Here is a 22,349-nt window from a genome sequence, read left to right as displayed (position 1 = left end):
GGTCTAATTTAATTAATGACCCAATATAAAAATTAAAATAACGTTAAACTGGGTGAAAAATAACCACCCGTTTTGGTTTAATTTGTGACCCAACAGAAATGTAAATATGACACCATTACTGGGTCAAAATAACATATTGGTATGGCTGAATAACCCAAATGGAAATAATATAAATAACCCTGAACCATTTTTGGGTGTGACTGGTGACCCAGTGGTTTTAATGCTAATGGGTACTTGGTAAACTTGACCTCATACTGGGTCGGTATTTGGTTTAATTTGTGACCCAACAGAAATGTAAACATGCGTGCTTTACCTCTGCTTTGAGCCTCTCGATTTCTGTGTCCTGATCTTCCAGCTGTGTGCGCAGCTGATTGGCCGCCACCTTCTCAGTCTCCACGATCTGTACGAGGTGGATGTATTTCTGCATCAGCACCTCTCGTTCAATGATGATGTCGGAGTAACTGAAAATACAGAGAAGTCCACAACGTTATTAATTAGTTATTATTATGCATGATTGTGCATAGTTAATTCATCACACCTTTTTTATCTGTTCAAATACTGTATAATATAATCTGTTAATACTCTTATCAACATGGGAGTGGGCAAATATGCTGCTTTATGCAAATGTATGTATATATTTATTATTGGAAATCAATGAACAACACAAAATAATGACAGATATTGTCCAGAAACCCTCACAGGTACTGCATTTAGCATACAAATATGCTCAAATCATAACATGGCAAACTGCAGCCCAACAGGCAACAACAGCTGTCAGTGTGACCCCAAAATGTAGCCCAACTTTGGAGCGTGATTTAGCCTCTTCCCCTAGTATGACATGGTTGGTAGCATTGGACTCCTTAGGTTTTCTAGTTTCATATGATATCAGTAGTGCCACTCCAGCCCTAAAACTGAACCTACCAGAGCCTCTGAAAGACAGTAAAGTCAGTCAGGATCGTGCAGGTCTCAGAGGGTTAATAGGTGCATCAAAGCTACCACACTGATAGGCGGATATGTCAATCATACTCTGTCTCAACATGCCCACACAGTCCAGAGAAAAGGTTTAAACAGGCGCAGGTGTGTAGGGCCTTTTAATGGAAGGGGTTACAATGTAATGTGGATTCAGTCGGCCGCTAATTTCAAAAGAGGTTCAGAATCTGCAGTGACCAGTGACCAATACAAGCAATACACGCTTTTGAAACTATCAAATGCACATTATCTTTTTCAGGACGACCGTGTCCAAACTGCAAACCTCAAACCTTAGATTAGGGTGACCAGGTGTCCCACTTTACGACGGACTGCACAGTATTTTTATCCCTTATTGTCCCACGTCCCACATATTGAGACGATGTCCCACATTTTCATTGGCTCTAGTTCTCAAAAGTCAAACCGCTGCAGGACAGACGCTTTATTTTTTAAATCTGTTTTTTATCCTATGAAGGCTGTCATCACGAGGTTGTGTTTGCTGTCAAACTGCTCACACGTGGGTCAAGTGCAGGTTAACATTTCACCGTCTTTGCTACGCTACGCCCAACGGGGAAAATTGCGAGTCACCGCAAAGTCACAAAGCTCTGCAGGTTTAGGCGGAATATGATGGAAACTAACACAAAGAAAAGGAAGAGCAGCTACAACAAAGACTGTGAAACTACTTATAAGTATTTAGAAGCCGGTGGAAGGAGATTCTCAGTTTTTGGTGAAATTTGCCAGTTATTTTTCAATTTCACACGGGGGGGGAGAATATGACATGAAGCGACAAGAGATGTGCCGATCTCTGGATTCATTCTGGCAAAGATGTTTCAAAGATAAGGGGCAGAATAGAAATGTTTGTTATTTAAGTTAGATAGACTTTATATCAAAATTGTAGACTACCTCTCAGCCTTGGTAACGTGTCCCACATTGTCCCACACAAACATACTCTTTGTCCCACATTTGGTTTGTTGGGATCTAGACCGTAGATGTCTGAGCCTCTTTGAAACACACCAGCAAGGAGGAGCTTTCAAAAGTTGCTGCAGTAACTTCATGCCACAATAATGCCAGTTTGACAAAAAAAAGAGATGGATTACTGCGTATCAAATTTTCCAAACCTTGCAAGTTTCATACCGCACTGAAATAAAGTGAAACTAATGGAAGAGAAACAAGGGGCAGAAAGTGAAGTTTTCTTTGGAACACAATAAGTAAATTATATTTAATGGGCTGTAATATATATAAATGAAAAACCACCAGTGTTAATGCTCTCTAATCTTAATGTTCTGTCACATCACATCAAACTGTGGTCATGCTGTCTGATGTCATATTTCCTGCTGTACAAAACAGAGCACACAAACACCCTTTATGCAGTACTATGTGTGTACCTTGCCTGCTGGATGGCCTCCACCCATTCATCGCACTCGCTCTCCTCCTCCGTCCGCAGCTCCAGAGGCTTCTGTCCGTCATGACCAAACACGATGAGGAAGTAGTGCTGCAGAGAGAGAGAGAGAGAAAGAGAGAGATATAAAGAGAGAAAAGCTGTTTATATATGTGACCCTGACGCCTAACACATCTACAACAAAACAGCTCAGTGGTGCCAACGGTTTCACTTTACAGCTCAAGATGTTTCGGTGGCTCCTTTGAGATGCGAGTCACAGCTAATCAGACATATGGCGCTCACATATGGAAACATGGCGTTAAACTACATTTGCTTTTCACGCTCTTTTCTTGCCCAGATTCTTCCCATATAAAGTTCCACATGAAGCAGGCAGAGGACACAGACAGGACGGCGTTATGGTCCGTGCCGCTCTTCTCCACCAGCCTATTATCATCAAGATCTATTAGCCCGCTCCCTGTCTCTCTTTCTCTCTCGTTTCCTGTCTGTCTCGCTTACTATTCTGATGAATTCCCCTGAGTATCTGCCTTCAAAATACTTCCCCACACTTACATACAGACACATGCAACACACACACTCTTATGGCATTTAATAGCTGGACGGGATATTCATTAGAGATATCTGCAACGTCATTTAATGCAAGATATCCCTAATTCTATTTTGACCAGGCAAAACTCTAATTTTAGATATCCGTAATTACATTTTGACTAGTACGATTCAAACTACTTTTGCCATTCATGTGTATTGGGTTTCTCATTACAGATATCCACAATGAAATTACAGATATCCGCAACTGAATTCTGACTAGTCGTAAATCCAGTTTCAGATATCTACAATTTAATTCTGATTAGTCCGAATTTCAGTTCAAGATGTCTTTAATTCCCCTCAATTGAAGATATCTACATAATAACATTTTGACTAGTAAGAATGACGTTGTAGATATCTCAAACTGGAGTTACGGATAGTCAAAATGTAATTACAGATATCTTGACATAGAGTTTTGACTTGGTGAAATGACGTTGCAGATATCTGTAATTAAGTTAGCAGCTACGGCAAGTGGGACGCGGAAGCTTATCAAACATACTATGGCACTGCAATGCAACAAAGCCCCCAGGAAGAGCGCCGGTCGTTGATGCCAATTTTCATAGCGGCCAAAAGGCGGTACTACAACTTCCGTGTCCGTCATGTGATGCCATTGGGCCCCAAAAAGACTTTTCCCCATAGACTTACATCGGGAAAGAGATGTCTGTAACTCAGCGGATCATTTTTTTTTTGGTGAATCAACTCCCCAGTACGAACACTCTAATAGCCCTTATTTAAATCATGAGGTCCTAAAAGTTGTAAAATGCAAATGTTCGATTCACCATCTAATATCGTAAAACTGTCCATATTCAAAATCTACACAGTTGATTTCTCGCCTCAAAAATATTCAGTATTGAATTTAGTGATGAAATACAGTAGCTACGAAAAATGTAAAAAACAAGCCGTTTTTGACTGATGTTGTAACCATAGCCTGTAGCGGTCCAGCGCTTTGCATTGTGGGATACAGTAGGTGAGGTAGACTGGGCCAATGCATACTGGAGATTTTTTTCCAAATCAGTACGACATCCTGGTACTTCTGGCATACTGATTTTGCTTTTGCCCGCATACTACTACATGCTACATTTTGGCCAAATCAGTAGGTACTACTAGTATAGTACGCAGTTTTGAATACAGCCACACTCGTGCACAAAACACGCCTCCAAGAAGTGGAATCACTTCCTGTATTAGATTGTGCTGTAAAACTTTACAGGCATTGTGCATGTGAGTGTTTTCTGTTCACCTTCCAGCTCTCTCTCAAACCTGAACTACAGAGATCTCTAACTGTTGTTGTGACCAGTCAGAAATGACGTTACAGATATCTGGAATAAGAATTCTGACCAGTCAAAATGCAGTTATGGATATCTCTAAAGTTAATTCCTTAGCTATTAAAACAGCTTGCCATACACACCTACAGTAGAGCACACACACACACACACACACACACACACACACGGATAGCAGGCATTATGTGAAGTGATAGAGGCTTTTATTCAAATGGTCATGTCCCGGGGCACTGGGTTACCAGAAGAGCTGCTATTCTTAGTCAGGGAACACAGAGAAGACTGCATGGACTTTCTCTCTTCTCTTCTCATCATCCAACCACCTCTCTCCTCCTCCTCCTCCTCCTCTCTCTCTCTCTCTCTTTGCACTCCACCTATCATCCCACTCCACCTCCTCTGCCCCGCTCAGCCAGCATCCTCACTTCTCTTGTTGTGGGAACCCACTCCTCCTCCTCCTCCTCCTCCTCCTCCTCCATCATCCATCCCCACATCTCTTCATACTCTCTTTGTGTCTCTCTCAGTGAGGATCCGCTGAACCACACTGAGTCCAGAGGAGAGACGTTTTACCCTGCAGGAGGACGGACGGGCTTCGGCCCCTGCAGTGAGGACAGAGTCACCAAGGTTACTCAGAGACCCTCCTCCATCTCCATCTCCATCCTCCTCTCCCTGCTTTTTTATCTATCTGTCATTCCGATTCACTGGCTGGCTGGATTTTATTACATCAACAATAATCTGTGCTCTAACCGTCTTTGACAGGGAGAAAGAGAGAGAGACAGAGAGAGAGAGAGAGAGAGAGAGAGAGAGAGAGAGAGAAAGAGAGAGAGAGAGAGAGAGAGAGAGAGAGTGCTTACATAATATTTCCTAACCCAGTACATATTTCTAAATTGTGTCACAGCCTAACAAGATGACATTTCCATGGCAACGCAATATCCGACGCTTCCGCTGTGTTTTGCACTTCCATTTGCTGCCTCTATTCATTTAATGCTTTTATTGATCCATCCTGCAATTTTAGACGCGAGAAGGAAGCAGCATTAAGTAGAACATCAAACTATCTAGCTAATTTAGAGATCCAGGTGGATATTCTGAGCCTCTGCACATTTAAGATCACACAGTATATAGATGGAGTTGATGGTTATTGAGTGCACATTATATCTGCCTTTTATAGCCTTATTAAAGTCATAAACATTTTCACACCATGTTGGTATTGATTCACATAAAGTAGTTGCTTTGATCACACACAGATGTCCCTGTTGTTATTATCACATATACAGTGATGACAATGAGAGCGACTGTAGTGGATTCTCCTATTTTATGTTCAATGGTGGAAGAAATGGTCGTTGTAGCAACAGCACTCTGCTGCAATAACAGCCCGTTCTCATTCCCAAGGTGTCAAATACCGACGCTTTGTCATGGCCACACGAGGTGCCCCTCAGCGCCGGCATGAAACGCACCAGCCGTTCCATTAACTACAATGTTAACCCATCCGCTGCAATACTAAACGCTAAGGGAAAGTGCGCCGGGAGTGACGCACACTTCAGCTGAAACGGAGATCAGTAACGTTACTGCAGCGCTGACTAGTGGCACTGAAAGAGCCCTCCGACAGGCACTGTCCAGCTGCAGCTCTCTCCATCTCTGATCACCTGTCTCTCTTCCTCTAATGTCTCATTCAGACCGTTCAAAGACAGGGTCGCCAAGAAAATAACATCGAAAGCATTACTTTATTTTGAAATCCACGTTATAGCATTTGTCTACGTAACTTGCCGGTAGCTTCGTCTAGCTATAGCTACGTTACTGATCTCCGTTTCAGCGGCAGTTTCTGAAATGGGCTGTTTTGTCGTTGGTTTTAACATTGTAAAACTCATCTTTACATCCTGGAACAATAGAATAGTGTCCCCTGTTTTGTCTCCTTCTGTCCTGTGTCTCCTCAGTCTCCGTCTTTCACAGTCTCTACCGTTGTATCTGTGTTACTTAGCCGAGCAAACCATGCTTGTGACGTTACGGGTTAGAGTACTGCAACGAAAGGTGAAACAAAGCTGCTTTTTTCTTTTAAATGCTGACATTTGTCATGTTTGTTATATAATTGTTCATTAGAGTGGAAATGCATAACTTGGTTGAACGTTTCACTTCCACTTTAAAGTTGTCAGTTTGTATGTTTAAATAAGTAAAGTCTGCTTTATACATGCTTTATATGTGCCATATACTCCTGCTACGCGCTGCAGCAGTGACCCAATTGCCCCCAGGCAATCATTAAAGTTTAATGGTATCACATCCTTTATAGTAGATTTTTGCATCATGCTGGACCTCATGGCATTGAAAACATTAACAATGCAGAGCAGTGAAACACACTGTAACGCTGTACCGTGTCCTCATTAGTCAAAGAGGAACACGGTGAAAGCAGTAAGAGGTCCGTCTCCCTCTGAGCTGTTAAAACACGCAGCTTCCCAACTCAACTACAGCACCATTCAGGACCTTTCTCTCTCTCTCTCCCTTCAAATCAGCTCAAACGTAGCCTCCATCCCTCGGGGCCTCCACTGTACTGTAAGAGATTTCATTTAAACAAATAAAGACAGAGAGGAAAAGCAAAAGAAACACAGAGACAAAGAGACAGAGGCGCGTTTTTCTACTCTTTATGTCACCGACGACCAATTTGCCACTCACCTTTTTTCACCTAATCTGAGGAATAGCTATTATAGAAAATGAGACTGACAGCGTGACACAAAAGAGTGTGTTTTACCACCACTGAGCGAGACAAGGGCACAATGAAGGAACATTATTCAGACGCAATTTCGGGTCAGTCATTTAAAACTGGCTCGCTGCTGAGAACAGAGGTGAGCAGTGAGACTGAACGTTGGGGAATCATACCGCACACACCCTCAGTGAAATTTCTCTATTAAAGATTAAAGAGTCAAAGATGAAACCGGACTTGGTTGTAATAGATTCACTAAGCAAACGATGGCCGGGGGATCCAGAAATACTCGCGTGTTATAAATATTTAAAAGCAGAGATGACATCGTGTTGGGATCCGCTGATGATTAGGGGGACTGGAATAGCAACTAATGATGCAACACTGCTGTCTGCTTTGGTATCGGCACTGATGGGAGGCCAAATTGTGTTGTACAGAACCACAGATGGACCTCGTGTTTTTCTCTCACTCTCTCAGCCTTTCACAGCGACTGGCATTTTACTGCTTTGATGTTGTTCACTTCAATGAGTAGAAAAAGGGACGAGTGCTGACAGTGTTGAAGGTTTGATCCCCACTGGGACTAAATGTGTGTACACAGAGAGTACTGAAAGGCTGAATGACAATACAGAAAGTGCCACATGGAGCACGTATAGTATACAGTATATAGTTTAAGTATAGGCTACAGCAGAACGCAACTATAGGAAGTACCGTTTATCTGCCATGATTGTTCCTTTTGCAGGATTTACATTATTTCCCCCCCGCGGGTTTTTAAAAGACCAGTATGTTCTTAACTACAAATCATCTGTACTTTTGAGTGCATGTTATACACTTACGGCTCTTTAGCCACATTTTTCATGCTGTGTCCAGGTAGCCATTTGTTTCTATTTATTTCGACACAACATGAAAACCAGTGAGCCGTCTCTTTAAAGACCTCTATTCTCAGGACTCCTGAGAATAGAGGTCTTATCAGACAACATGTGACAACACCTGTGTGAGAGGACTATACCATGAAGGGACTAAAAAGGTGCTCAAAACTAAATTCAGAACATTTCTATTGCCTCTCAACGGCTCTCAACATGGCGCCAACTGAGCCGGCGGCTAGCAGCTAACGGAGCTAAAAGTGCAAACAACATCAACGCTGCTGACAGAGCTAACAGTGTTAACCCAAGGGTGGGCGCTAAGCTCCTGCAACAACGCCGTCTGTCAGGAAAGCGTCATCAGCTGTATAACCGCCGTATGAGGGCAGTGCAGAGCGACGGCCGTGAACTAGCCAGTTGGGCACGCTAACGAAATCATGGAGAAGTTCTGATTACAACACACACAGAGGAAGAGAGACTTCATTCTCTGCTCAGGTAGACATTACTCCTCTATATCTTTACATAGCAAAATAGTTGTTTGCTGCTATATTAATGCTCTGAATATCATATAGAGAACCTTTAATGTTCAATGTAATGGACTGTGCAACTTAAGTTAGTTTCAAATGTTTGCTATTTTCATATCATACTGGAACGATTAGAAATCAATAGCTGAATAGAACAGTAGAAAAAATAGTCAGATTTCTAAATAGGGCTGACCCGAATGCTTCGACCATTGCCATTGTAATCTACCTCCAATTCAGTAGTCGAATGCTTCGATTTATTGTTTTGTTTTAAGTATGTAATAATAAAGTATGAATCCCAGAATAGCCCATGAATTAGGAATAATCCCAAAACATTATTCGTGATTCATATTCAAGATTAATTATCGTTGGTTATTCTCAGACATATATCGCTGATGTTGTGTTTAGAGGTGAGAGTGTGTACAGTAGTGCTGCAGCGGCACTGAAATGGACGAGATGGAGACAGACAGGTGAACATGTCAGCCTGCTGCTCCACAAAGCTTCGAATACCTTTGAATATTTCTCACCGAAGCCTGTTTTGAAGCCCAAAAATGCCCAAAAGGCAAATGGTATGCGGTACAGCCCTACTTCTAAAACACGACAGTTTGCAAATGGTTAAGGTGCGTGTGACCTGTACATATTTTGCAGAACAGTAAATGGGTTAAAACATGCAAAACCACTGGCATGGTTATATAAATATAAGCATGAACGTAAGGGCGTTCACAAATTCTGAGAAATGTTTCATACAAATAACCTAATAAAAAAACTGTGTTAGCCGCGTAGGTCAGAAAAATAGATCGTCACGCCTTGTCTCACCTCCATCAATGTCAAACCTCTAAGGTTGGCCTAACTTTGAACTTTGATAACCTAAGTTTGAACTTAATTTGAATAAAAGCGAGTATTTAGAAAAGACACTGCCGTCCTTGAGCAAAAAGATACGGCAAGCAAGTATGCAACAGTACAAACACCAACTGTTTCCATGAAGGAACAAGAAAGTTACTCCACAGCAGCTATGAGCAAGTGAAATGCCACAGTTTATAAAATGTAACCCCTTAAAACTCTGACGGCCAGCCGGCAGGCCTGGACACTATTCTGTCTTTCACAAGTTGTTGCGGGCTCAGTTTTAAAGGTAGAGTGAAAATACTGGTATCATATGAAACTGGAAAACCTAAGGAATCCATTGGTACCAACCATGTCATGTTAGCGTGTTGGAAAGATTGCTAAATAACGTTAGCCCAATTGTATTCATGTGTGATGATGTTAGTCCCCATAGTAGCCATTTCATTGTAGTGAGACCATTTTTTGAAACGTGACCTCACTGTATAAAATGACCTGTGGTGACCTCTAGGATAATCACAGCCTCATGAAACTTTACAGCCACAAACTAGTGACCTAGAGCATTCAGAGGATGGATGGCTTTTCTAGCTAGATTGACAATAAGGGGGTTTCTGAGCAGTTTTACACAACAGAAGTGCTCGCCATCCAATCGCCGAAAGATGCAATTCTTGCAGAAATCTCTAAATGTCAAAAGTTTTTGATATCAAATCACAGCATGGCTTTTTCTATGGTGTCCCTCAAGGTCTCAGTGTCTCAATATGGTATTTTGGAGGGATTATTGATCATTTTTATCAATTCTCGAGTGGTAAAAAATGGTTAAATTTAGCACCAAATCTTGGAAATCTTGGAACGGAAAGGGGTTACTACAGTGCTGAAGGGAAAACCAATCACAGGTTGGCTGATAATATGTCCTTTGTCATCTGACAAGTTTCAGAGGTTTTTGTTTCATCCTATTCTTTAGATCCATATGTGCTGATTACAAAAAAATCATTAACAAGCGGTTTTAACACAATGGACTCCGCTGGATTCTGCTGATGTATAATACGTCTCCACCTTTGCACTGCTGTGGTGAAGCAGGGACTGCTCAGTGATCCTGAGCCCCGCAGGGCGATAATTACCATTACAGAGGAATACAACAGAGAGAAGACCACATTCATGTGTGTGTATGTGGAACTATAGAGAGAACTGGATGTTGTGTGGGAGTATATACAGTACATACACACCATGTTGTGTTTTCAAAAGAATAGAAGAAAACAGAACTACAAAAGAACCGCATGTAGTGATCACAAGCGATTATTAAAACTAATCTCAAACCACCTGTTGTTGCTATTCTCATGAGGGAATGATGCCTCAAACACATCAGCAAGACATTATCGAATTCATATTTGCAAAAAAATATTATTTAGGTTTGAAAAGACCAAACAGAGAGTATGAATACTGAAAAAGCCAAGAGGCACAAAATAAAATATATGATATTATTCTAACACGGTGGGTGTTTTTCAACTAAGCAGAATCTTTTTGGCTTCGACAGAGTGAAATTGATGACATGCACATGGCCATGATAAGGGTTACATCACTTACTGAAACAATAAAAGTCATTTGTGAGAAGAAGCTTTAGAGAGATAAATACTGCCGGAAAGAAGGGTTCACTTTTTTCCACCCACCCGTCTCGTCTTTATATTCCTCTCATTTGTCAGCTCCTGTCGTGCTCCCACAGGGGCAATAATGTCTTTTTTGTGCCGAACGTAGCTTCATAAAACGCTCCGAGGACAAGAACAAAGAAACAAACGGCTATTGTCATGACAACCTTGTGCATTCATTAATATAAATGTGACAGTTTTTTACTGTACAGTAGGCTGTTACCCATGCATCTTATTTAATAAGTGGCCAGGTGTTATACATCACATTTGCCATAGTAAATAATGACCTAGTAAATGTAATATGCTTTTTCACATGCCGAGATTTAGATGAGATCAATACACACATTTGTCTGTTAAATGTCAATTAGCATAGCTTATCATAAAGACTGGAAAGAGGGTGAAACAGCTAACATGGCTCTCTCCAAAGGTAATAAAATCTGTCTACCAACACCTCTAAAGCTAACTAATGACTATGTCATATCTTGTCTGTTTAATCCGTGCAAAAGCCAAAGTGTAAAAATTACCATTTTTTATTTCATGAGACCGTCCTGGAGTCTCCTCTGGTTGCTAGGCAACCTCACAGCGATGACAAGACACAAGGAAGTCACCGCTCCCAGCCAAGAAATAGTCCCACATATACAGTTACTTCCTGTAAAAGTGAAGACATTTCGGTCGGCCTTCACTTCTTTAAAAGAAGAGCGTTAGAGGAGAAGATCAATACCACTCTCATGTCCGAACGGTGGCCTGTCTCACAATGACAATAAGACTCCAGGAAGTCACTGAGGCACATAAGACGTCGACATTTTTGTGTCTCGGTTATTGTACCGTTTCAACAAACGTGATATAAGTTGTGATATAGGTGCAACTCATCCCGTTCTGCAAAACGTGATTGGTTATTAATGCCTTTATTCACGGTGCGAAAGCTCAGAAAATTGTTTCGGCAAAAAAATTACGTGGCTTTTTCGACACGTAATATTCGTGTTCTGTGTTAAAGTACTCATGACAAAAAAACACAGTTTGAAAAAATATATTAGGTACGAACTATAGCAAGAACTCAGCACTCAGAACTTTGGCAAGACTGTTGGTGCATTCAAATGAAACTGGTGAGCTGTGTTTACAACATGGGAAGCCATGTGAACAATATGCTTGCCGTTCAAATGGTTAAGTCGTGAGAACACCGCTGCTAAGCAACGGCAATATCAACGTTACTGTCGGCGTCTAGTAGCCACAGAGGCTAACAATTTAGTAAGTTAGCAAGTGGGTAACACTAAGCAATAAATGCAAAGACATAATGACAGAGGAGAAAGATGAGGCCGTTCGGAATATCAACATTTTCCTCAGACATATTATACAATTACGAAGACAAACAATATACAGCTAAAATTATAATATATTAACTCATTATGCACCGAAAAAATAACTTCCATAACTTCCGCCATTTTTGTCAAAATGAAAAAACACGTCACAAGTTGTGAACTCTGTAATTTCAGAAACTTTCCACTTCCGAGGTCGTGAGTACGACATGAGGGGGCGTTCATATGGGCCCAACTCGTAAACACGGTAAACACGACCCCATCTGAAGGCACCATGTGATTAAGGATATTTCCCAAAATGGCAAACTATTCCTTTGAAATGTTTTCCCTTTGTTCCCTTTGCTTTTGTTGTAGGACAGCCGGAACAAATAGATCACCTAATATGACGAAAAAAAATACATGAGATGTAAAAGTAAACGTGACGGTTTTGACAGTTTCTCACTTGAGTTTAAATTGCCCTCTTTGCACATTTCTATTCCTATCAGACCCTTTCTGTAATCCCAGAAATCCAAACAGCAAGAACAGGTTTTTAATTTCCTGTTGACTTGTCATTGTGAAGAGATACAAAAACATTAATCCGACAGCGGCGGCGGCAGCAGCGCTTTATGTAACCGCTGAATTCAACTAATGATGTAGCAGCTAATGTGACAATCACTGAATCAATATCCCGCATCATGCTGGTTCTTCATCGCCCTCCATGCTGTTCACTTCCTTCAAAGAAGTTCTGACAACAAAGTATGGGGCCGTCTCTCTCTCTGTCTCTCACATAAAACTATCTCACATACACATATATAAGTATACTAATAACTGTTGTGCCCGCCTCAGGACACTCTGATCAGGGATTACCTGTCTGTTTATCTGGAGATTAAACAGATTGCTCCCCTCCTCCTCCTCCACCGTTTACTGTCACTGCTGTCCTCCTACTCTACATAAATCAAGGACAACTATTAATACACACATATCTAGCTATCACTAAAGCTTTTTCTCCCGTCGTACACATTTGTTGCTTCACAGTTGTCACTCCATCGCCTGAGGAAACATCCTGCCGCCGCCTGCCGTAATGCAATAGATGCTGGATTGGAGAGTTTGCTCTACGACTCCCACCGTGCAACAGCAGAGGCGTCTAAACACACCGTATAAATCTGTTTTACTGTGTCCTTGAGAATTGCCTAAACTGATCCTGTAAAATGCACCGCTCATAAACTCTGCACAGACAACAAACACACATGGAACTACTTGACAATCCTATTACCTGACGCTAAAGTTTATTTTATACTCTCCTGTGTGTGTGTGTGTGTGTGTGTGTGTGTGTGTGTGTGTGTGTGTGTGTGTGTGTGTGTGTGTGTGTGTGTGTGTGTGTGTGTTACCGCTCCACATCAGCACCTGTAGCTGGTGTCAGGAGGAGCATGTATAATAGATGGGAGCAGCTCCAGCAGCAACAACAATAAAACCACTGAAGATCTGGATGCCCCGAGAGCTTTTATCACCCAGGGCATCCCCGTTGAGCAGCCCGGCTCCGCTTCAGGAGATGTGATGAAATATACCTGCTGGGATGTTTCTTCTATGTATTATTCTCACCTCTCCTCTGCCTAACCTGAGGCAGCGTGCACGGTGACTGACACGTTTTATAAACAATTTTAGCCCTGACAAATTCAGTTTTACCCGACAGGCTGATCAGCACGGTGCAACACATTCGTATTGTGTTGCTATTTTGCAGACAGACAATCAGCAAATGTGGAGCTGAGCAGGAAGTGCAGAGTGGATTTTTAAAGCTTTTTGCTGAAAAGAGCTGCTGAAAATGACACTAAAGAGAGCAGAGGAGGAGTGAACCAAAACAGTCAAGTTGTGTGAGCTGTAAAAGCAAAACCAAACAATGAGCTAAAAGACAATAAAAGGCTCCCTAGGCAGGCTGGTCTCATACACAGTTCGTAGCTATACCTACGAAAAGCAAGTAATTTGTGTATATCCCGCGAAATCAGTTTGTGTGTAATTCACGTAATCATGAACCAGGGAATATAAAGAGTGGGAGTAGATCGGGGTACATGGGTGGGTCTAAAAATACCGGACTTTCGTCCAGGAGGCCGCTGCTCATGTCCCGTGTGAAACCAGATGTCAACGTTGATTTTGTTTGTTACGTAACTTACGTACTTAAGTTACGCCACTCCCGGAGTTATTTTAAACAAAACCACAATCTTTTCCTAAACCTAACTAAGTATTTTTGTTTCCTAATCCTATCCAAGTCGATCTTTTCCTAAACCTGACTAAGAGGTTTTCTTGCCTAAACCTAAGGACATTGTTTTCTTGTGAAGATGGAAGTTTATTTTGAAAAGACTGTATGCATGTAACGAGCGGAAATTGACACGTGTTGCTGGACATTCGTAGGAAAAACGAACGAAAAAGGTAAGATATCATACGAACCGTTACAAACTGCAGTTTGATGATAATTCTCTGTGGCTTATTCACTACTAGCAAGCTCTTTCACATCACTCTTAATCATATGATGGTTATTGTTAATATGAAATTATGTATTAGAGCAGCATTAAAGGAAAGTTAATATTATGGGAATACACTTATTTGCTTCCTTGATAATTAAAGTTCTCTTTTAAAGAATAAAAAAAGAAATCCTAACAATACCTAAGCTCAATATTTTCCAACTTCTGTGCATCTGGTTGGCCACCCCATGGTGACGACAAGACTCACTGCTCCAGCCTTTCACCCTGCTTTCTGTTTTAATGCTAAGCTGAGCTAATCGTCTCCTTGCTGTAGATCCAGACGCACAAACATGAGAGTGGCATCAATCTTCTCATCTAACTCTCTGAAAGAAAGCAAACAACCATATTTCCCAAAATGTTGTACTACTTCTTTCTCAGTTCATCTGACAATTTGGAGACAATAGTTTTCATAGAACAGGAAATAGATGCTCTGAGTTAGACACAAGAACATTGTTGTTGTACCAGGAGTGTTTTCTTGAAAGTAAGATCACCCTCACAGCAGTCCATACTTTGATTAGTGCACTATTTCAAACACAAGAGACAGATTTAAAGGCAGATGCCAGCTGTAAATTCTTATCTGACACTAATGAGGGCCATAATGGCTCAGGCCCTTGGCAGAAGACTTAAGAGGAAAATGAAAAGCAGCCTGCGGAGGAAAGCAGATCAGACTCCAGTAATATGAGAAGAATTGGTTCCTTGATGCGGACGATTAGCGTGAGGCTCTGAGAGGGCCGTTTAGAGCTAGACGAGCTCTCTAATGAGAAATAATTACACACACACACACATGCATCAGGAAGTCAGCACTGACACTTCAACTCTAAAGTGTCACCCCGACTTTTCTTGCATCAAGTGTACCGAGGAATGAGACTGTTGAGAAGAAGTCCCTATGTGCCGACAGTATAACTCAAGAAAAACACACTTTCTTAAAGCCAAAGCAGCCAGATCACACACTGAATTAACCTCCGATATCTCTACCGAGCTTTAAGTTTCTAATGAGAGTTCCGGTTTCACTTCACTACAGCCGTGTGCATCACGCATGGATGGAGGGAAGGTCACAGGTTCAATCCTCTTAACAGCTAATTGGTCCATTTCTTTTGAAGCATCCTTGATGACGATACTGAACCTCATATTCTGCAAACTCAAACATAACAAGCATCCATGTCTTGGAGGAACACCTGAAAAATATTCCTCATTTCCTAATTCATATCTATGCTGACACTGAAGTGTCTATGTACGGTAGGGGTGTAAGAAAATATCAATACACATGAGTATCGCGATATTATGTTTTGTGATACTGTATCGATTCTCCAAAAATGCTGTATCAATATTTAAGATAAGATAAGATAAGATATTCCTTTATTAGTCCCACAGTGGGGGAATTTGCTAAATTTCAACCTCTTAAAAATCCGGCGGACCCCACTGCTATTCTGTCTTTCGGAGGTTGTAGCGGGCTTAGTTTTAAAGCTAGAGTGAAGATACTGGCATCATATGAAACTAGAAAATCTAAAGAATCCATGATTGCATGTCACGAATGAGGCTAAATAACGCTTCAAAGTTACGCTAAATTTTGGCAAGGAAAAACTGTCACTGCCATTTTCAAAGGGGTCCCTTGACCTCTGACCTCAAGATATGTGAATAAAAATGGGTTCTATGGGTACCCACGAGTCTCCCCTTTACAGACATGCCCACTTTATGATGATCACATGCAGTTTGGGGCAGAAAACATGCGGTTTCTTGCATGCAGTACAAACGTGTTATTTTATCCTATTCTAAAATGGTGTATTTGAATATTTCTGCACACTGGGGTCCATAAACAGTCTTGGAATTACATAAATTGGGTATCTCTGTAAAGCCGAGACTCTTGTGGATCCAACGAGCTCAATTGTATTCATGTGTGATGATGTTAGTCCCCATAATAGCCAAATCACTTAGTGACTTTTTTTACTCTGATTTTATGGTGCGTCTTCATACCATGAAATTTTTTCTAAAATTAGATTTGAAAAGAATCGCAATATGTCGCCTTGCTACAGTATCACAATATATCTGTATATTTAGTTGTTACCCCTTTATCATGATACGTATTGTATCGCCAGATTCTTGCCAATACACAGCCCTACTGTACGGTGGCCCTGAGGTGCAAAGGCCACAACACAACATATTGTATGATTCATCAATAAATAAGTAAGGCTGGTTCTGATTATTTTACACAATGTAATGCCTTCATAAACAAATCATAAGTTTGGCAATGAATACAACTTTTTGCTGCAGTATACACAACTATCTGGCTACACTTAGTTTTGGACAGAAACATTGAAGCTACTAAAATGGCGTGCTGTTTGATGTGTTTTTTTTTTAACAAGGCTGCTATAGACACTGTCACACAAACAAACAAGTGCATCTGTTCTTTTTTCAAAACCAAAAAAAGGAGTGCAAAATGTTTTTAAATGCAGCACGAACACCTGTGCAAGGTGAACACAAATCACAATTATAAAAACAGCAGGTACTTTACTCTTCTAGTTAAAATAAAAAATATTTTTGTTTTCCGAAATAAGTTGTTGTTGATGTTGCATTTTGTTAAATCATTTTCGTAAAATGTTTGCACCTCAGGGCCTCCATACCGAGTCTGTCTCTCAGACTGAACTTTCATTACCAGTTCATAATTCATGTATCTTTCTCATACAGTATTTTCACGTGACACAGCGGTTGTGTTAGCGGCAGGAGCAGTTGCGACACACTTTGACATGCGGGCAACCACTAACCACCAACCCTGATATCCGACCTGCTCTACCTACCAAACCACAGCCACACCTAACATGTCAAGTAACGGTGATTTACTATTTAATGTTTTCTGTGGACTCCAAGCCATGCTGTTTTTTTATATTTAATACCCAATGCAGGAAATCAAGGGGAAACAACAATCAGACCTCTTCCCTTACCAGAGGAATTCATAAATTCCGCTGATGAAACTTTTTCCTAAACCTGCGGGGAGCAGAAGCACAAAAAAAAGCTTAATTTGAAGAAGCCCCTTTGATGCATTTAGCTTTATGATTTTAGAGCTGAACTTTTTGTTGGTCAGTTTAAAACAGCATTGATTTAAGATTATTTTGATCAATATTGAGATCACGATTATTCATAGATATTAGGCACAAAATATTTTTATTGCAATTTCCCACACAGATAAGACGATGGCAGAGGATTTGGTATCGAAGCAAACGCGCCTATTTGGCAATATTTCAGATTTAAACCCAATAAGGGAACCGTAACGTTAATGAGGTAATCGCTGCAAGGAGGACGGAGCGCCAGGTAGACCCCTGGCAGCCCTGTAGCAAAAGCTGTAACGGACAGGCCAGACACAACGCCACCTGCCATTAAAGATCAAAGTAAGCGCGCTGCATCATCTTTTCTTGTAAAATGTCCGGTGTAAATCGGTAACACCGGTGTCATCACAAGTTTATTAACCGGTGGGAAAATGTCCTCACCGTCACATCCCTAAGTACCAGGCGCCTTTCATTGGCCGAGCGTTGCAGGCGGGAGGGAGTGTAGACCTGGATGAGGGAGTTCAGGCAGGCGGGAGGGAGTGTAGACCAAGGCCTATGGAAAGGAGGCTGGGTCAGGGCGGTCACGGGTCTTTGGGTATGGGGTATAACACATGCACAGTGTTACTGAAGCTGCGGTCGTGCGTTGCGATTGGCTCAATTTCGGCGAGTGCAGACCAGATTTAAGTGCGCATGTGTTATACCCCCAAAGATATGACGCGTTGATGACGCGTGACCCAGCCTCCTTTCTATAGGCCTTAACGTAGACCAGGATGAGGGAGTTCAGGTATGGCGGGAGCCGTTTTTGTTTCTGTTTTTGTAAGCGAGCAACAGGGTTTTGAATTTGATGCGAGCGGCAACTGGGAGCCAGTGGAGGGATATGAACAGGGGCGTGACGTATGCTGTTTTGGGGTTGGTTGAAGACCAGTCGCACTGCTGCGTTCATCTACAGAGGTTTGAACGTGCATGCAGGGAGGCCTGCCTGTAGGGAGTTACAGTAGTCAATGCGTGAGAGCCTGTACCAGGAGCCTGCACAGTCATCTCCCCTGGTTCATGGCCTCTGATGAACTGTGCTTCTCTCTGGGAATCTTCAACACAACCCAACGCTTGACGATGGGGGGGGGGGATACAATTATGCACAGCTAAATCTACGGGCCTTTTACACACATGTGTTCACATCAGCAATGCACGCCTACTGTCGCTGTGGAAACCATTCCGACCAGTGCGAACGCTCTCCAAATTATTTGAAGGGTTTGCGTCTATCTGAGAGTACAACAGAGAGAGAGAAGGGGGGGCAGTAGATGCGTGTTATTTGTGTGGTTGCATTGTGGCTCACTGTGGGGGTGTAATACTGCAGGTTGCTGGCAGACTCACTCTACCGCACAGAAACACAGTGAAGAACAAGAGCGCCCGATGGGAAAGATAGAAGGCCCTCTCTCACTTTACCCTACCAAACCCTCGCACGAGGAATAAAACCCGGGACTTCTCCTTGATTCACACTCACTCAAAAACACACACACACATGCAGCCTCATAACCCAAATAACATGCCAGCGCCAGCGTTGCTTCATGCCTCCTGTGTGCATGGCTATGTAGTTAAACAGTTACACTGCAGTACACGCGGTTTCAGCTGAGGGCAGATTGAAAATAACCCTAATTAAACATCACAGCTGTAGTGTGAGAGTGAGACAGATGGGGAGAGAGAGAGAGAGACAGAGAGAGAGAGAGAGAGAGAGAGAGAGAGAGAGAGAGACAGTCAGCTTGGAGTGCAGATAAAATAAGACCATCATAATTGCCGAGCTCGGAAACATCAGAAGAGACAGGTTTTAAGGGCTTATATACATCAGTGGCGATATTAGCGGTCGGATGTAATTTTGCCCTCAAAGAGAGAGAGAGAGAGAGAGAGAGAAAGAGAGAGAGAGAGAGAGAGAAAGAGAGAGAGAGAGAGAGAGAGAGAGAGAGAGAGAGAGAGAGAGAGAGAGAGAGAGAGAGAGAGAGAGAGAGAGAGAGAGAGAGAGAGAGAGAGAGAGAGAGAGAGAGAGAGAGAGAGAGAGAGAGAGAGAGAGAGAGAGAGAGAGAGAGATGTCCTGCTTTCATCATTAATAACAACTCAATTACAGAAATCAAGACTTCTTTGCTTTATGTATGACTTGATTAAAACCACACTTCTCCTGGCTCTCCTGAAGCCTTTTTCTCCATTTCATACATCTGGAATGAATTGTGTGACTGTAACGTTAAAGAGACAGACATATCTGTATGAGTACAGGAGGGGAATCGACAGGGATGGATATTTTTCTGATGACTATTTTTTGACCTCTCGTGTGGTTAATTGTGCATCCACTTACTGTCTCCTTAATACTTGCTCAAACTGTGAAAAAGTCAATGCTCTCCAGTGTATCCCTCCCCCCACCTACATTTTAATGGATGGGCATGATGCCTGTGCACACACATGCACACATTCCCAGAGGCCGGCTCAAAACTGGGATCAGAAACAGAAAATCACTCTGTTTGCTCTCTGATTACATTCATGGGGTAAAAGTTGTTTTTTTTACTATAAAAACAGATTGATTCTTTGATTGGTATAACCCCTAGGATTGATTGTGGCCAAAGCATTTTTTTTCTCAATGAAACGCATGTGCAAATGGTAATTCAAATGTTTCCTAGCAACAAGACCTAACTGTTGGAGCAACAATGCAAAGGCAACTTCAGGGAGCGCAGACACCAACAGGTTTGCCCAACATATTTCATGAAGCTCTTCAGCAGTAGAGCTGTGTATTGGCAAGAATCTGGCAATACGATACGTATCACGATACAGAAGGTTACGATTCAATAAGCTGCGATATATTGTGATACCGTAAGCAAGGCGATATATTGTGAGTTCCGCAAATTCCATGGTAATTAGGTGACAAGTTACCTAATTGAAATTTCTTTGGAATTACTGCCAAATTACCCCAATATTTACCTCAAAACATGATTGAAAAGGACTTTATTATAAACATTATTTAATAATGATATGCTAAAATAGCATATAATGGTTAAAATAGGGCCCTTAGGCTTGAGGAGCGGCCGCTCTTCATCGGAGGTTGAAAACTAATAGAAGACACATCTGATCAAATCTCACCGTTGTGTGACTTATTGTCGACACAAATGTAACCTGGTAGATGATGTCATGATTCAGGGAGCTTTTTAAAGAAATTTCAAATAAGTTATTATGCTAATTATTATCTATTTACCAGCAGAGAAATAAAGCATATCAATTAACTTTGTATTCTTTTCCTGGAAATGTTTTAAATAAATTACCAGCTATTTATTACTGCTTATTGGGAAATAGCAGAATATAATTATTAAATAATGTTTATAATAGATATAAAATAATAATAATAAAAGTCCAGAGTCAAGACAGACAAATAAAGTCATTTCTTTTTATACATTTTGAGGTAAATATTGGGGTAATTTGGCAGTAATTCCAAAGAAATTTCAAATAGGTAACTAATTATCACCTAATTACCATGAAATTTGCAGACCTGTAAAATGAAGTATAACCAGATTTTTTAATCTAAATTTAGGAAAACTGTCATAGTATAAAGAACACACTCTCGTATGCATAAAATCTGAGCAAAAATAGTTATTTTTTATGCAATCAGAACAGTGGGATCTGCAGTCGCTGTAACATCCAACATCATAGCACTACTTTGAGATGTAAACTATTAATACAAAATGAATACAGTGTTTTTGAGAATCAATACATTATCACACAACATAATATCGCAATATTCATTATTTGTCGATATTTTCTTACACCCCTAATCAGCAGTGGGTCTGCTATTACAAATCCAAGTTGCACAAACATGCATTACTTAAACCAAAAGGGCTTTATTTTAATTTGCAGTTCACATGACAAGATTTCTAAAGACACTAAATATGCCACGCTGCAGTAAACGAAGCATGGATGTAATGTTACAGCCATAAAAAACATGGGATCCTGGGAATGAATATTTCATTAAATGTAAAGATGATGTGCAGTGCTGAGTCAAGAAAGTATTAAATATGCATGTGATACATATAGAATAAAAACATAAGTTTATAGCCTTCATGAGGTTAAAAACAAGAACCTGTTGCTGCGTCGCTGCAGCTGCTTCCAGCTGCTTCCAGCTGTCAGACTAAGAAGAAATGTCAACCTTGTCTGATTAATCCACATTAAGGTGGAGTTCAGAGCAACTTCACTGCATTTATGATGTGTCGCAAACCATCAGGTTCACATTCAACAGGTTATAAATGAATGCCATCAGCAGATTCCATGACCTCAGAGAGAAAAAAAACAAACTGATAAAAGAGAGAAATACATTTATGATGATGATTTGTTTTTGTTGTTGTTTGCTTTGAGTTGGAAAGAAGACACCTAACTCTCCTGCCAGCCAGCTTTACTCCCATTTGCACATCTGAATCTTTGGGGGATGATCACCTGCTCGGGGACGATGCACTTGGAGCTCTTGGAGCTCTGCAGAGCTGAGCTGCTGCAGACACTTTAGTCTGATGCTGCAGGAGCCACTTGCTCTTTTTTTACTGTACATGGGCGTTATGAAACAATCTGAACTTGTACTTTTCATTATTCTGATTTTATAAAAAAGTTTGACAAGCAATAATCATATCATAGCATAATTCCCTGGGCCATACGGACACTGAACAAACAATAAATCTGTGCAATATTAATACACTGAATGTGAAATACATGTATCTGTGCAATATAT

General features: G+C 41.2%; 1 protein-coding gene across 5 annotated transcripts in view; it reads right to left on the bottom strand.

Moving 5' to 3' along the window:
- rasgrf2b (Ras protein-specific guanine nucleotide-releasing factor 2b) overlaps positions 1–22,349 on the bottom strand; it is a 61,433-nt gene that overhangs the window by 36,779 nt on the left and 2,305 nt on the right. For all 5 annotated transcript variants that reach the window (XM_074639391.1, XM_074639392.1, XM_074639394.1 and 2 more), the window contains exons 2-3: positions 2,352–2,458; positions 314–461 (exon numbers count right to left, since the gene is read on the bottom strand). In XM_074639391.1, coding sequence (XP_074495492.1) covers positions 314–461; positions 2,352–2,458 — 255 coding nt within the window. The remainder of the gene's footprint in view (positions 1–313; positions 462–2,351; positions 2,459–22,349) is intronic.

Source organism: Sebastes fasciatus, chromosome 6 (genome assembly GCF_043250625.1).
Source record: "Sebastes fasciatus isolate fSebFas1 chromosome 6, fSebFas1.pri, whole genome shotgun sequence".
Classification (NCBI taxonomy): Eukaryota; Metazoa; Chordata; class Actinopteri; order Perciformes; family Sebastidae; genus Sebastes; species Sebastes fasciatus.
This window is presented reverse-complemented; position numbering and strand designations above follow the sequence as displayed.